Genomic DNA, 17,193 nt, shown 5'->3' with positions numbered 1-17,193 from the left:
GGAAGGCACTTTATCTTTGAAAAGTTTTGTTTTGTTTTGTTTTGGGGTTTGTTTTTGTTTTGTTTTTTTTTTTTGAGACAGAGTCTCACAATGTCACCCTCAGTAGAGTGCCATGGTGTCACAGCTCACAGCAACCTCAAACTCTTGGGCTTAAGCAATTCTGTTGTCTCAGCCTCCTAAGTAGCTGGGACTACAGGTTCCCACCACAACACCCGGCTATTTTCTTGTTGCAGTTGTCTTTGTTGTTTAGCTGTCCCGGGCCGAGTTTGAACCTGCCAGCTTCGGTGCATGTGGCTGGCACCGCAACTGCTGTGCCACGGGCACCAAGCCATATCTTTGAAGTTTTATCATTTTGGCCGGGCACAGTGGCTCACGCCTATAATCCTAGCACTCTGGGAGGCTAAGGAGGGTGGATTGCCTGAGGTTACAGGTTCAAAACCAGCCTGAACAAGAGTGAGACCCCATCTCTAAGAATAGCCGAGCATTGTGGTGGGCACCTGTAGTCCCAGCTACTTGGGAGGCTGAGACAAGAGAATCACTTGAGTCCAAGAGTTTGAGGTTGCTGTGAGCTGACGCCATAGCACTCTACCAAGGGTGACAAAGAGAGACTCTGTCTCAACAAAAGAAAAAAGTTTTATTTTTTCAACATTTACTGAAAGCACACAGTTGTGCACCAAATTCTTTTGGAAGGTTCTTTCTTTAGCCCTTCCTCAACTGTCTTGCCTCTGTGAGGGTCTGTTTAGGTCTCTATAAGAACAGCGAAGCTGAGGGACCTCCCCAGGGGTTGCCATCTACTTTACATTGCTCATGTGCCTTGAGAAAGAAAGCTTTGAACAGGTAGTGAATGTGCAACAAAAGTTCCTGGAATTGGGTGTGGCCATGGCTCAAAAGAGTAGGGTGCCCGCCCCATATACCGGAGGTGGCAGGTTCAAACCCAGCCCTGGCCAAAAAGTGCAAAAAAAAAAAAAAAGTTCCTGAAATTTTATTTTTTAACAGATCCTGGATCAATCTGTATTTTTTTTTTTTAATGCTCTAATTGTATTTTGCTTTGTGGTAAAATCTATAATAATAAAACTTTTTTCCTTCAAATCTCAAGTATAGGTAGCCCCTAGGCCAGCAATCAAAGAACTTGTCATCCTCTCTTAATTCTACATTAATTTATCTGGTTAACTTTTTTTCTTGCTTTTCTCTGACTTTTCATATAATCATTTTTAAAGTGACAAAGATATTTATTTGTTAGAAGCTTCTCTACCTGGCTTTTGGGGGCACTATGGTATCTTGCATAATGAGGAATTCTGTTTGAAATGAAGGATGTCTGCTGTGAAGAAAGAGAATTCTTTCGTTAGGAACTTAAAAAAAGTTAACAGCATTTCATTATTTAGTAACCTCCAAGTTCTGCCCACATGCACGCATCATAGGACCTCATTCACAGTTAGTTTCTGTGGGGAGAACTGCTTCACCTCATTCTGTGGTCTCACTTCTCAGTGTTTGAATTCCCTCAGAACGCACCTTATAATTTCAGGCGATGTAAGTGTGTAGGAGTTTATTTATGAAAGGCCCCAGGAATCCAAACACACAAATCTGTGCTTGTTTATCTTCTGTGTAGCTAACGACCAGGGAAGTCCTTTGACATCTAAATAAATTTATTTTAAAACTGTTGGAAAATGTAAAAGCAATATCAAACAAAATTGAAATGGTTATTTTACAAAACAGCCTTTAGTATCATTTAAAATATTCATATTATGGTCTGAAAAGTTAATGATGCTTTAATTCTGTCTATGCATGATTTCTGGAGCTGGGTATAATAAATCTCCTTTAAAATTCCCTTTCATATATAATTTATAAGTTTTTTTTAAAAATCAAAAATAAATTTCACTGTTATTATTCTGTTTTTCAGCCTGGCTGGGTTGTTTTGGACCAACCAGATGCTGCCTGCCATTTGCAGCAGCAGCAAGAACCTTCTCCTCTACCTCCAGGATGGGAAGAGAGGCAGGATGTCCTTGGAAGGACCTACTATGTAAACCATGAATCTAGAAGAACACAATGGAAAAGACCAACCCCTCAGTATGTGCAGCAGGCTTTCACACTTGTAATCTGGATACGTTTTGACTACTAATTTGCATTTTGAAGTCAGCTCTCAAGTGGATTCATAACAGTATAGGGGTCTGTAAACTGGAAGAATACCAAGATTTTTGGCTCGACGTCTATAGCTCAGCGGCTAGGGTGCCGGCCATATACACCAGGTCTGGTGGGTTCGAACCCAGCCCAGGCTTGCCAAACAACAACTGAAACAAAAAAATAGCTGGGTGTTGTGGTGGATGCCTGTACTCCCAGCTACTGGGGAGACTGAAGCAAGAGAATCACTGAAGCCTAAGACACCTGTGACACTGAAGCTGTGACACCATGGCACTCTACTGAGGGCAACATAATGAGATTCTGTCTCATAAAAAAAAGAAAGAATACCAAGGTTTTTATGGCCCAGGGCTTAAAAAATACTACCTGAGCTGTTTCTTTTTTTAAATGATTTGATAATATTGAAAATAATTTGAATCACAGATGCTGCTCTTTTAATTGTCTCTTAATTTTAATAAATTTTTAATTATTGTGTAGCCACAAATGGCACATTTTTCTCTTCAGACTGGTTTAAAAAATCTTGGAGTTTTTTTGTAGTTTGTTGTGAAAAGGTAATAAAATGTTACTTTCTATAGTACCTTATTTTTTAAATAAATTTTTTTGAGACAGAGTCTCACTGTCACCCTTGGTAGACTGCTATGGCATCATAGCTCACAGCAACCTCAAACTCTTGGGCTCAGGTGATCCTCTTGCCTCAGCCTCCCAAGTAGCTGGGACTACAGGCATGTACCACCCCGCCCAGCTATTTTTAGAGACAGGGTCTCACTCTGACTCAGGCTCATGTCAAACTCCTGAGCTCAGGCAATCCACCTACCTCGGCCTCCCAGAGTGCTAGGATTATAGGTGTGAGCCCCTGCACCCAGCCATTTAGGGTCTAATGTTAAATGCCTAACTTCCAACATGCACAGATCAAGGACACGATGAACCTTTGACATATTCTAACTGTGTCTCCTCAGTGATATTTTTAACCATCATCAGACAGTATATATATTTGTAAACTCTCCCATTCATATTTATTATGAGATTGCCCTCCATTTGTCCTTCCATATAATCTATAAAGTCTTTCTTTAATCTTCTGTTTGACAATATTTATAATTTTTTTATTTGTCTACTAATTTTTGGTTTCGATATTTTCTATCTGATATATGCCAGGCCCTTTCATGGATATTTTCTGTTCTTGAATCCTTCCCAAAAAAGTCAACAGTCCAAGTTCTTTTTTTTTTTTATTGTTGGGGATTCATTGAGGGTACAATAAGCCAGTTACACTGATTGCAATTGTTAGGTAAGGTCCCTCTTGCAATCATGTCTTGCCCCCATAAAGTGTGACACACACTAAGGCCCCACTCCCCTCCCTCCATCCCTCTTTCTGCTCCCCCTCCATAACCTTAATTGTCATTAATTGTCCTCATATCAAGATTGAGTACATAGGATTCATGCTTCTCCATTCTTGTGATGCTTTACTAAGAATAATGTCTTCCACGTCCATCCAGGTTAATACGAAGGATACAAAGTCTCCATTTTTTTTAATGGCTGAATAGTATTCCATGGTATACATATACCACAGCTTGTTAACCCATTCCTGGGTTGGTGGGCATTAAGGCTGTTTCCACATTTTGGCGATTGTAAATTGAGCTGCAATAAACAGTCTAGTACAAGTGTCCTTATGATAAAAGGATTTCTTTCCTTCTGGGTAGATGCCCAGTAATGAGATTGCAGGATCGAATGGGAGGTCTAGGTTGAGTGCTTTGAGGTTTCTCCATACTTCCTTCCAGAAAGGTTGTACTAGTTTGCAGTCCCACCAGCAGTGTAAAAGTGTTCCCTTCTCTCCACATCCACGCCAGCATCTGCAGTTTTGAGATTTTGTGATGTGGGCCATTCTCACTGGGGTTAGATGATATCTCAGGGTGGTTTTGATTTGGATTTCTCTAATATATAGAGATGATGAACATTTTTTCATGTGTTTGTTAGCCATTCGTCTGTCATCTTTAGAGAAAGTTCTATTCATGTCTCTTGCCCATTGATATAAGGGATTGTTGGCTTTTTTCATGTGGATTAATTTGAGTTCTCTATAGATCCTGGTTATCAAGCTTTGGTCTGATTAAAAATATGCAAATATCCTTTCCCATTGTGTAGGTTGTCTCTTTGCTTTGGTTATTGTCTCCTTAGCTGTACTGAAGCTTTTCAGTTTAATGAAGTCCCATTTGTTTATTTTTGTTGTTGTTGCAATTGCCATGGCAGTCTTCTTCATGAAGTCTTCCCCCAGGCCAATATCTTCCAGTGTTTTTCCTATGCTTTCTTGGAGGATTTTTATTGTTTCATGCCTTAAATTTAAGTCCTTTATCCATCTTGAATCAATTTTTGTGAGTGGGGAAAGGTGTGGGTCCAGTTTCAGTCTTTTACATGTAGACATCCAGTTCTCCCAACACCATTTATTGAATAGGGAGTCTTTCCCCCAAGGTAAGTTCTTGTTTGGTTTATCGTAGATTAGGTGGTTGTAAGATGTTAGTTTCATTTCTTGGTGTTCAATTCGATTCCAAGTGTCTATGTCTCTGTTTTTGTGCCAGTACCATGCTGTCTTGAGCACTGTGGCTTTGTAGTACAGACTAAAATCTGGTATGCTGATGCCCCCAGCTTTATTTTTGTTACAGAGAACTGCCTTAGCTATATGGGGTTTTTTCTGGTGCCATACAAAACGCAGAATCATTTTTCCCAAATCTTGAAAGTACGATGTAGGTACTTTGATAGGAATGGCATTGAATAGGTAGATTGCTTTGGGAAGTATAGACATTTTAACAATGTTGATTCTTCCCATCCGTGAGCATGGTATGTTCTTCCATTTGTTAATATCCTCTGCTATTTCCTTTCTGAGGAATTCATAGTTTTCTTTATAGAGGTCCTTCACCTCCTTCGTTAGGTATATTCCTAGGTATTTCATTTTCTTTGAAACTATGGTGAAGGGAGTTGTGTCCTTAATTAGCTTCTCATCTTGACTGTTATTGGTGTATACAAAGGCTACTGACTTGTGGACATTGATTTTATATCCTGAAACATTACTGTATTTTTTGATGACTTCTAGGAGTCTTGTGGTTGAGTCTTTGGGGTTCTCTAAGTATAAGATCATGTCGTCAGCAAAGAGGGAGAGTTTGACCTCCTCTGCTCCCATTTGGATTCCCTTTATTTCCTTGTCTTGCCTAATTGTATTGGCTAGAACTTCCAGCACTACGTTGAACAGTAAAGGTGACAGAGGACAACCTTGTCTGGTTCCAGTTCTAAGAGGAAAAGCTTTCAGTTTTACTCCATTCAGTAAAATATTGGCTGTGGGTTTGTCATAGATAGCTTCAATCAGTTTTAGAAATGTGCCACCTATGCCTATACTCTTCAGTGTTCTAATTAGAAAAGGATGCTGGATTTTATCAAATGCTTTTTCTGCATCTATTGAGAGGATCATGTGATCTTTATTTTTGCCTCTGTTAATATGGTGGATAATGTTTATGGACTTGCGTATGTTAAACCAGCCTTGCATCCCTGGGATGAAGCCTACTTGATCATGATGAATGAGTTTTTTGATGATAAGCTGTAATCTATTGGCTAGGATTTTGTTGAGAATTTTTGCGTCTATGTTCATGAGTGAGATTGGTCTGAAATTCTCCTTTTTGTTTGGGTCTTTTCCTGGTTTTGGTATCAGGGTGATGTTTGCTTCATAGAATGTGTTGGGGAAGATTCCTTCTTCCTCAGTTTTTTGGAATAATTTCTGCAGTACAGGAATAAGCTCTTCCTTGAAGGTTTGATAGAATTCTGGAGTGAAGCCATCTGGACCAGGGCATTTTTTTAGTTGGAAGCTTTTTTATTGTTTCTTTGATCTCAGTGCTTGAAATTGGTCTGTTCAGGAGGTGTATTTCTTCCTGGCTAAGTCTAGGGAGAGGGTGTGATTCCAAATATTGATCCATTTCCTTCACATTGTCAAATTTCTGGGCATAGAGTTTCTGGTAGTATTCAGAGATGATCTCTTGTATCTCTGTGGGATCAGTTGTTATTTCCCCTTTATCGTTTCTGATTGAGGTTATTAGAGATTTTACTTTTCTATTTCTAGTTAGTCTGGCCAATGGTTTATCTATTTTATTTATTTTTTCAAAAAGCCAACTCCTTGTTTCATTAATTTTCTGAATGATTCTTTTGTTTTCAATTTCATTGATCTCTGATTTGATTTTGGATATTTCTTTTCTTCTACTGAGTTTAGGCTTAGATTGTTCTTCTTTTTCCAATTCCATAAGATCTCTTGTGAGATTGTTGATGTGCTCTCTTTCTGTTTTTCGAATGTAGGCATCTAAAGCGATGAATTTTCCTCTCAAAACTGCTTTTGCAGTATCCCACAGGTTTTGGTAGCTTGTGTCTTCATTGTTGTTATGCTCAAGGAAGTTAATGATTTCCTGTTTTATTTCTTCCTGCACCCATCTGTCATTCAACAGAAGATTGTTTAATTTCCATGCCTTTGGGTGGGGTCGAGCATTTTTGTTAGAGTTGAGTTCCACCTTTAGTGCCTTATGGTCTGAGAAGATACAAGGTAAAATTTCAATTCTTTTGATTCTGTTGATATTTGTTTTGTGTCCCAGGATATGATCAATTTTGGAGAATGTTCCATGGGGTGATGAGAAGAATGTATATTCTTTATCTTTGGGGTGGAGTGTTCTATATGCGTCTATCAAGCATAGTTGTTCTAGGGTCTCATTTAAATCTCTGATATCTTTGTTTAATTTCTGTTTAGAGGATCTGTCCAGCTCTGTAAGAGGTGTGTTAAAGTCCCCTGTTATGATGGTATTATCAGATATCATATTGCTCAGACTGAGTAAGGTCTGCTTCAAGAATCTGGGAGCATTTAAATTGGGTGCATAAATATTTAGAATTGAAATGTCTTCTTGTTGTAGTTTTCCCTTGACCAATATAAAGTGACCATCTTTGTCTTTTTTGACTTTAGTTGCTTTAAATCCACATGTATCTGAAAATAAGATTGCAACTCCTCTTTTCTTCTCAGTTCCATTTGCCTGAAAAATTGTCTTCCAACCCTTGACTCAGAGCTTTAATTTGTCTTTTGAAGCCAGGTGTGTTTCTTGCAGACAGCAAATGGATGGCTTGTGTTTTTTAATCCAGGCAGCCAATCTATGTCTCTTCAGTGGGGAATTCAAGCCATTAACATTTATTGAGATAATTGATAAGTATGGTAGTATTCTATTCGTCTTATTTGGTGAATGTCCATTGCTTAGTTTTATCTTTTGCATCAGTGTGGAGGTTAGGTTCTGTCCTTTGATTTCTGAGTTCTTACTTTGCTGCTGATCCATTGTGGTGGTCAGTGTGCAGAACAGGTTGAATTATTTCCTGTAGAGCTGGTCTTGTTGTGGCGAATTTCCTCAATGTTTGTATATCCGTAAATGATTTTATTTCTCCATCAATTTTGAAGCTTAGCTTAGCAGGGTACAGAATTCTGGGCTGAAAATTGTTCTGTTTAAGTAGATTAAAGGTAGATGACCATTGTCTTCTTGCTTGGAAAGTTTCATTAGAGAAGTCTGCGGTCACTCTGATGCATTTGCCCCTGTAGGTCAACTGGCGCTTACTCCTGGCAGCTTGCAGAATCTTTTCTTTTGTCTTGACTTTGGACAGGTTCATCACAATGTGTCTTGGAGAAGCTCGGTTAGAGTTGAGGCGACCTGGGGTCCGATATCCCTCTGAAAGCAGTGTGTCAGACTCTTTGGTGATGTTTGGGAAATTTTCTTTTATAATATTCTCTAGTATGGCTTCCATTCCTCTGGGGCATTCTTCTTCCCCTTCTGGAATTCCTATAACTCGTATGTTGGAACGCTTCATAAAGTCCCATAATTCTGACAGTGAACGTTCTGCTTTCTCTCTCTTCTTTTCTGCCTCTTTTACTGTCTGAGTTATCTCAAGAACTTTGTCTTCTACCTCTGAAATTCTTTCTTCTGCATTGTCTAACCTGTTGCTGATACTTTCCATTGCATCTTTAAGTTCCCTGATTGACTGTTTCATTTCCTTCAGCTCTGCTATATCCTTTTTATATTCTTCATATCGTTCATCTCTGATTTGATTCTGTTTTTGGATTTCCTTTTGGTTATTTTCCACTTTATTAGCAGTTTCCTTCATTGTTTCCATCATTTCTTTCATTGTTTTCAACATGTGTATTCTAAATTCCCTTTCTGTCATTCCTAACATTTCTGTGTAGGTGGAATCCTCTGCAGTAGCTACCTCGTGGTCCCTTGGCGGGGTTGTTGTGGACTGGTTCTTCATGTTGCCTGGAGTTTTCTGCTGATTCTTCCTCATGAGTGATTTCTTTTATCTGTTTCCTTGCCCTAATTTTCCTTTCACTTCCTCTTGCTCTTTAAGTTCTTGTGCCTGTGGACTAAGGGTTACAGGACCAGAAGGGTGAGAAGGTGAAGAGTAAAAAAGGGATGAAATAAAGGAGGACCGAGTGATAAGAAAAAAAAGAAATATAGAGACAAGAGAGGGGGTGGGGATAAGGAATATTGACAAAAAGAAGAGAGGCACAGAAAGAGGGAGACAGGGCAATATAGGTGTACAGTAGGGTACTTTGACACAACCTTAAAAAACCCTACCTTCTGGGGGTGCCCAGTTGGGTGGTTCCCTTGAGGTCAGCAGCTCTTTGGTAACCTGATCAGACACAGTACCCCACCTCCACCCAGTAGAGAGGAAAGACAAAAATGGTATAAATCAAACCAAAACAAGCAAGCAGAAAACTTTACGGGGATAAAATTGGGTGAAAAACCAAATGATAGCGGTAGAAACACTAGCAAAAATGAAGTTGTAGTTATTAAAAAAGGCAGCAATGGGAAATTATAATTAAACTAGAAAAATTGAGAAAGAAAAAGGGATCTGTATGGAAAAGATTGAAATTAAAAAACAAAAGAACATCAACAACGTCAAAATAAACAAACAAAAAAAAAACAACCAAACAAAAAAAAAGAAAAAAATACACAACCAAAAACAAAGCAGTATGTATATGTTATTGAATATTGTCTGGGCAACACGTGGTCTTCTGGGGTATGAGATGTTAGTCACAGTTCTGATACGACTGGAGGCTGCTGATTTCTCAAACCCCAGCAGGTAGACACCCTAAATCTCTCTTCAGCCCACTTAAAAGGCACTTTGAACTTGTAAACTTGCTGAGCAGAAGCTTTCCCAGCTTTCTTGCTGGAATCACTGCTGAAGTGGTTATCCACTTACCCAGTGTGCCAAAACCGGTCTGTCTCTGCCCCTGAGGGTTAGGGCTGCAAGGCGGCTCAGACCCCGCCCTTAGGCTACTTGGTTGCTGGGTTACCAGCTCCCACCCGTTTCTAGCTCTGCGACCCTGAGGGCGGAGCTTGCCGGGGCAGATCACTGACAATGGTTCCGTGTTACCCACTGCCAAACACTATTTGCTCCGTCTGGCTCAGCGGCTCAGACTGGGGCCCTAGACAACGGCCAAAGTTCTCCGCACTCCCGCTCAGGCCTTTCCCAAGGCAGTTCAACTCAGTGCCAAGTCCAAGGACATCAAAACAGTTCACAGGTAAGGCCTTTCTGGTTTGCAGTCTCGCTGCTACTGAACTTACAGTTGCAGGCGGGTTTAGACGGATTGAACACACGTGACCACTTGCCGGTTTTCCACTGTTTTAGTCCTCCTCTTGGGGTCCAGAAGTCTCTCGCTGACTCCCTGTATCCTCATAGGAGTGATGATAGGCAGTTCCCACCAGCCAGAGACGCCTGGAGTCCTATCTCCCCAGACTCACGGTGCCCAGATGGAAGGAAGCTGTTACTTGGCCGCCATCTTGCTCCGCCTCCAACAGTCCAAGTTCTTAATGTCACAGAGGCATCAATCTTCGCAGAATGATGTACAGACTCCAAAAGTGAAGACACTATAAAATTCTGCAAAATTGCCCTCTTGCATACCTCAGTATTATGGCAAGCCTGACTTGAGCAGAATCACATTTCTTTCACTATGACTAATGTCTTTTTCAGATAGCCAAAATCAAATATTTAAGGGAAAAAATGGAAGCATTCCATTAGAACCATCTGTCAAAATTATGTTTTTTTTTTTTCAGCTACAATAAAGCACTGGCCTTCTGGCTATCTTGAATTCCAGTGACATTAAAGGAATTAACCGTAATTTTATATATTAGAATAAAATTCTTCATCTGACAGTCTGATTATAGTAAATGCAAGTAACTATAGTAATATAACTAATGAATGACTGGGGTATGGTCTTCAATCTGATTGTAGCTTTCTAAACTCAGTCCTTTACTATCATCCTTTTCAGACCAGACCCACGACTCGATATGATCAAAAACAGATGCCATTTAATCCATAATCTATTAAGCTTTTACATAGGATCCTTATACTCTCTCTCATTCTTCCCTCTGCATTCATGCATGGGGAACCCTATTCTTGGCTTAACCAGTGCTAGAAAATGTACTGTCTGATTCACAGAGAGGTATGTGTAACTCTAGAGCTACTTTAGAGTTTACTCTTATAATAATATGGTGAAATAATATAATGAAATGATTTGTGAAACTGATATTCATTCAACAAATATTTTTGAGTGCCCCTATCTGTCAGACATTATCCTAGACACAATGATGAACTAAAATATCAAATTCAGACATGTTATACATTTTCACAAAAACTTGTAACTCTGTAATGGATTCTGAAGGTACTAGTGTGCCCACCATTTAATCTGTACGTGTTGTAATAGCCTTTGGCCAAAACAATAAATTCTGATCTAATATAGGTATTTTAAAAATGATAACAGGGGCTGGGCACAGTGGCTCACGCCTGTAATCCTAGCACTCTGGAAGGCTGAGGCAGGCGGATTGCTTGAGCTCAGGAGTTTGAGACCAGCCTGAACAAGAGTGAGATTCCCCTCTCTACTAACAATAGAAAAACTGAGGCAGGAGGATCACTTGAGCCTAAGAGTTTGAGCTGTGATGCCATGTAACTCTACTAAGGGCAACCTAGTGAAACTGTCTCAAAAAAATGAAATTAAAATAAAAATCATAGCATCTTTGACTATCCTTTCAACTATCTTAAGACATGGGTGATATCTTTTTATACTTCCAATATAGGGACAACTTAACAGATGCTGAGAACGGTAACATTCAGCTGCAAGCACAACGTGCCTTTACCACCAGGCGGCAAATATCTGAGGAAACAGAAAGTGTTGACAACCGAGAGTCTTCTGAGGTATGAATAGTTCCTAGTTCTCATTGATAAACATGTTATAGCAATACATTAAAGTACATGTGGCTTATTCTGTTCATTTTAGAACTGGGAAATTATAAGCGAAGATGAAGTCTCCATGTATAGCAATCAGGCCTTCCCATCGCCTCCACCATCAAGTAACTTGGAGGTTCAGACTCATCTTGCAGAAGAATTGCATGCCAGGCTCACTATTTGTGGAAATTCAGCCACCAGCCAGCCAGTATCCAGCTCAGTAAGATGCCCTTAGATTTTGTTATGGCTTCAGGATTTTATATTTATATGTACTACACCATTCAACAACTTTTATATAAAATTTTGTCTTAAATGGCATGTAACAATATGTTAGAGACTTTACAGCATGGTCATCTCCAGCATTTACACTCACAGCCTGGACCAGAGTCATGAGTCCAGATGCTTGTTATGTCATTGTCCTCTAGTCAAAGCCACCAGGAATACTGTAACTGAACACAGTGGGTTTAGTACTTGCTTGAGCAAGGGAGAACATGCCCCGGAGGTGTCTTGGTAATGGGCTAGTAGAAAAGACTCATGTTAGATGATTTTGAGTAGGGTTTTAGGGAGTAGGACTCTGCTCTGTGTTAGATGCTGTCAGGAAGTGTGAGTAATTCTTTAATTGTATGTCTCTAAATCTTATCTATGGTAAGGCTAAAAATTATGACTGGCAAAGAAGAACAGTCACACACATTTGCCAGATACGGAAATACGTGGTATTTCGTGGCATGGTAATGTTTACATTTTGTCTTTTTTTCAGACATAATTGTAGAATGGTCTTGATGTTATCTATGAGTATCAGACCACTTCCTGGATGTCAGGGAAGTAGATATTATAACTCTCAGTTATAATGAAGTTTTAATGTTACATCACAGATGTCACCAACACATACGTGACTATTTGTAAAGCATTGTATTGTTATGGTTAAAAATTGAGATAGTATTGAGGTATATAAGATAAAAATAAAATCTTCTATCTTACCTCTTCCATCCATCACTATTAATATTGTCTTAGACATTTGCTATGTATTCATAAACGCATGCATGTATTTGTATATAATTTTTTAACCTGACATCATCTTAAAGAGATAAGTTATGTTTTTCACTTGTCAGATCTTGGACGTTGGATTATCTGAGTAAATACGGTAGATGTACTCCCTTTTAAAACCAATACAAATGCTGGGCACAGTGGCTCATAGCTATAATCCTAGCACTCTGGGGCACCCAGAGGGGAGGGTTACTTGAACTCAGGGTTTAAGACCAGCCTCAGCAAGAGCGAGACCCCATCTCTACAAGAAAGAAAGAAAAACTAGCCAGGCATTGTGGGGGGCACCTGTAGTCCCAGCTAGTCAAGAGGCTGAGGCAAGAGGATTGCTTGAGCCCAGGAGTTTGAGGTTGCTGTGAGCTAGGCTGATGCCACAGTATCTCCAAAGAAAGAGAAAAATACAGTCAACAAAAATAATTATCAAGAGTGACAATCCAAGAAGGCGGCCAAGTAACAGCCTCCCTGCAACAGGGCAAGGTGAGTCTAGGGAGATAAGACTCCAGGCATCTCTGGCTGGTGGGATCTGCCTATAATCATCCCTTTGAGGATACAGGGAGTGAACAAGGGACTTCTGGACCCCAAGAGGAGGACAAAAAACAGTGTAAAACTGGCAAGTGGTTGCGGGTGTCCTATCGACCTAATCCCGCCGGCAGCTGTAAGTACAAGCAGCAGTGAGACTGCAAACCGGAAAGGCCTTACCTATAAACTGTTTCAGTGTTTTTGGACTTGGCACTTAGTTGAACTGCCTTTGGGGAGAGCTTGAGCAGGAGTGTAGAGAACTTTGGTTATTGTCTAGGGCCCCAACTGAGCCACTGAGCTGGACAGAGCTAATAGTGTTCGGCTGTGGGCAGCAGGGAGCCATTGTGAGAGAACTGCCCCAGCAAGCTCCACCCTTAGTGTTGCAGAGCAAGGATCAGGCGGGAGGTAGTAACATAGTGACTGAGCAGCCTAAAGGTGGGGACTGAGCTGCCTTACAGCCTTAACCCTCAGGTGCAGAGTGAGACGGGTTTTGGCACACTGGAGCCTCGGGCTGTTGCCCTGGGTAGAGTGCCATGGCGACACAGCTCATAACAACCTCAAACTCCTGGGCTTGGCGCTGCCCAGACCTCCATAAGAGCTATGCCGCAACCCCCGACCCGCAACCCGCACCCACTGGGCCTCCGTATGCCCTGACCAGAAACTGCGGAAGCTGCGCTACCCTGCATCCTCCCTCCTATACCTCCCTGCCTCTACACCGGCCCACTCGTCTGGCCAGGGACTCTGGTAGCCGCATGCCCTCTGGGGCCCTGCCTCTGCGCAGAGCCCTTCTCCTGGCCAGAGACTGCTGGAGCCTTGGGCTCTCTGTGCCGAAGTCACTGGCCACTAGGCACTCCCAGAACCGTGCACACCACCTACCACCCTGTTGCTGGATCCGGGTGTGTCACACTCCGGAGCTGCTCCCACAACCAGAACTCCCTGGCTGGGAAAGCCCCAGAGGAATTATACCGGGCCACTCCCTACAAAGATCCAGTAACAATAGAGTGATCCCACTGGGGTCTAATCTTGGAGAAACACCTCCCCAACTCTGAGCATGGCCAGAGGCAACATGAAAAACAATCATGAGGCAAAATCAACAGAAATACTCTGGCAATATGAATAGTCAAAGTAGATCAACTCCGCCAAGGATCAATGGGGAAGACACGGCACAAGATCCCATGCACAAACAAATAGCTGAGATGTCAGAAATCGAATTCAGAATCTAGATAGCAAATAAGATCAAATTAGATAAGCAGTAACCCAAAAGATACCTGAAGAATTCAACAAATTCAAAGACCAAATGACCAAACATTTTGACACATTGAGGCAAGAAGTTGCAGCCCTCAAAGATCTGAGAAACACAGTAGAATCCCTCAGTAACAGAATGGAGCAAGCAGAAGAAAGGATTTCTGACATTGAAGACAAAGCTTTCGAATGCTCCCAAACTCTCAAAGTGGAAGAGAAATGGAGGGCAAAAACAGATCACTCTCTCAGAGAGCTCTGGGATAATTCGAAGAAAACCAATATTCGTCTTATAGGGATCCCTGAAAGCAACGAAGTGGCTTCACAAGGCACAGAGTCTCTTCTCCATGAGATTAGGAAGGAGAACTTTCCAGACATGCCAAGAGATTCTGAAATTCAGATAGCAGACTGTTTCAGAACTCCAGCACGACTCAACCCAAATAAGACATCCCCCAGACACATCATAATCAACTTCACTAAAGTTAATATGAAGGAGAAAATTCTGAAAGCTGCCAGACGAAAGAAAACCATCACTTACAAGGGCAAGAATATTAGAATAACTGCAGCTCTCTCTGCTGAAACCTTTCAAGCTAGAAGAGGATGGTGATCTACTTTTTATCTCCTAAAACAAAATAACTTTCAACCCAGGATCCTGTACCCAGCTAAACTGAGTTTCACTTATGACGGAGAAATTAAATACTTTAACAACATTCACATGTTGAAGAAATTTGCCATAACTAAACCAGCTCTCCAGGATTTTCTCAGACCTATCCTCCATAAAGACCAGCGTAATCCTCCACCACAAAAGTAAACCCACCCAGAAAATTTTGATCAAATTCCAACTTCCACAGTTGCAAAAGGATTAAATATGTCCACTGGACTCTCGAAAGGCTTATCAATATTCTCAATTAATGTGAATGGTTTAAATTGTCCTCTAAAGAGGCACAGGTTGGCTGACTGGATACAAAAACTCAAGCCAGATATCTGCTGCATACAAGAATCGCATCTTACATTAAAAGACAAATTTAGACTCAAGGTGAAGGGATAGTCATCTATACTCCAGGCAAATGGAAAGCAGAAAAAAGCAGGCATTGCAATCCTATTCGCAGATGCAATAAGCTTTAAAGCAACTGAAGTAAGGAAGGATAAGGATGGACACTTCATTCATATTTGTTAAAGGTAATACTCAATCTGATGAGATTTCAATTATTATTTATGCACCCCCAACCAGAACGCACCTCAGTTTATAAGAGAAACTCGTAACAGACATGAGCAACTTGATTTCCTCCAATTCCATAGTACTTGGAGATTTTAACACCCCTTTAGCAGGCTACCCCTTTAGCAGTGCTAGATAGATCCTCCAAAAAGAAGCTAAGCAAAGAAATTTTGGATCGAAACTTAACCATTCAACATCTGCACTTAACAGACATCTACAGAACATTTCATCCCAACAAAACTGAATACACATTCTTCTCATCAGCCCACAGAACATACTCCAAAATTGACCGCATCCTGGGCCACAAATCTAACCTCAGCAAATTTAAAAACATAGAAATTATTCCTTCCATCTTCTCAGACCATCATGGAATAAAAGTTGAACTCAATAACAACAGGAACCTGCATACCCATACAAAAACATGGAAGCTAAACAACCTTATGCTGGAGATAGATGAGTTATAGATGAGATTAAGAAGGAAATAAATTTTTGGAACAAAATAACAATCAAGACACGAATTACCAGAACCTCTGGGATACTGCAAAGGCAGTCCTAAGAGGGAAATTTATAGCACTGCAAGCCTTCCTCAAGAAAACGGAAAGAGAAGAAGTTAATAACTTAATGGGATATCTCACGCAACTGGAGAAGGAGGAACACTCCAACCCCAAACCCAGCAAAAGAAAATAACCAAAATCAGAGCAGAATTAAATGAAATTGAAAACAAAAGAATTATACAACAGATCAATAAATCCAAAAGTTGGTTTTTTGAAAAGATCAGTAAAATAGATGAACCTTTGGCCAACCTAACTAGGAAAAAAAGAGTAAAATCTCTAATTTCATCAATCAGAAATGGTAACGATGAAATAACAACAGACCCCCAGAAATTCAAAAAATCCTTAACAAATACTACAAGAAACTCTACTCTCAGAAATATGAAAATCTGAAAGAAATCAACCAATACCTGGAAGTACACCACCTGCCAAGACTTAGCCAGAATGAAGTGGAAATGTTGAACGGGCCTATATCAAGTTATGAAATAGCATCAACTATACAAAATTTCCCTAAAAAGAATAGCCCAGATGGCTTTATGTCAGAATTCTACCAAACCTTTAAAGAAGAACTAGTACCTGGGGCGGCACCTGTGGTCAAGCGGGTAGGGCGCTGGCCCCATATGCTGGAGGTGGCAGGTTCAAACCCAGCCCCGGCCAAAAAACTACAAAAATAATAAATAAAAATAAATAAATAAACTTATTAAAAAAAAAAAAGAAGAAGAACTAGTACCTATATTACTAAACCTCTTCCAAAATACAGAAAAAGAAGGAATATTACCCAACACATTCTACAAAGCAAACATCACCTTGATCCCAAAACCAGGGAAAGACCCAACAAGAAAAGAAAATTATAGACCAATATCAGTAATGAATATTGATGCAAAAATACTCAATAAGATCCTAACAAATAAGAATCCAACAACACATCAAAAAAATTATACACCACGACCAAGTGGGATTTATCCCAGGATCTCAAGGCTGGTTCAATATACGTAGATCTATAAATGTAATTCAGCACATAAACTAAAAATAAGGACCATATGATTCTTTCAATTGATGCAGAAAAAGCTTTTGATAATATCCAGCATCCCTTCATGATCAGAACACTTAAGAAAATTGGTATAGAAGGGACATTTCTTAGACTAATAGAGGCCATCTACAGCAAACCCACAGCCAATATTGTATTAAATAGAGTTAAATTGAAATCATTTCCACTTAGATCAG

At 40.2% G+C, this 17,193-nt stretch overlaps 1 protein-coding gene across 7 annotated transcripts in view; it reads left to right on the top strand.

The window, feature by feature from the left end:
* Positions 1 to 17,193, top strand: part of NEDD4 (NEDD4 E3 ubiquitin protein ligase) — a 171,244-nt gene that overhangs the window by 110,275 nt on the left and 43,776 nt on the right. For 5 of the 7 annotated variants that reach the window (XM_053593914.1, XM_053593916.1, XM_053593913.1 and 2 more), the window contains 3 exons: positions 1,898 to 2,064; positions 11,256 to 11,373; positions 11,456 to 11,623. In XM_053593914.1, the coding sequence (XP_053449889.1) occupies positions 1,898 to 2,064; positions 11,256 to 11,373; positions 11,456 to 11,623 (453 nt within the window). The remainder of the gene's footprint in view (positions 1 to 1,897; positions 2,065 to 11,255; positions 11,374 to 11,455; positions 11,624 to 17,193) is intronic. The other 2 variants (XM_053593910.1, XM_053593915.1) reach the window with 2 other exon arrangements.

Source organism: Nycticebus coucang, chromosome 6 (assembly GCF_027406575.1).
Source record: "Nycticebus coucang isolate mNycCou1 chromosome 6, mNycCou1.pri, whole genome shotgun sequence".
NCBI lineage: Eukaryota > Metazoa > Chordata > Mammalia > Primates > Lorisidae > Nycticebus > Nycticebus coucang.
The sequence above is the reverse complement of the archived record's forward strand: the minus strand, read 5'-3'. Positions and strand labels throughout refer to the sequence as shown.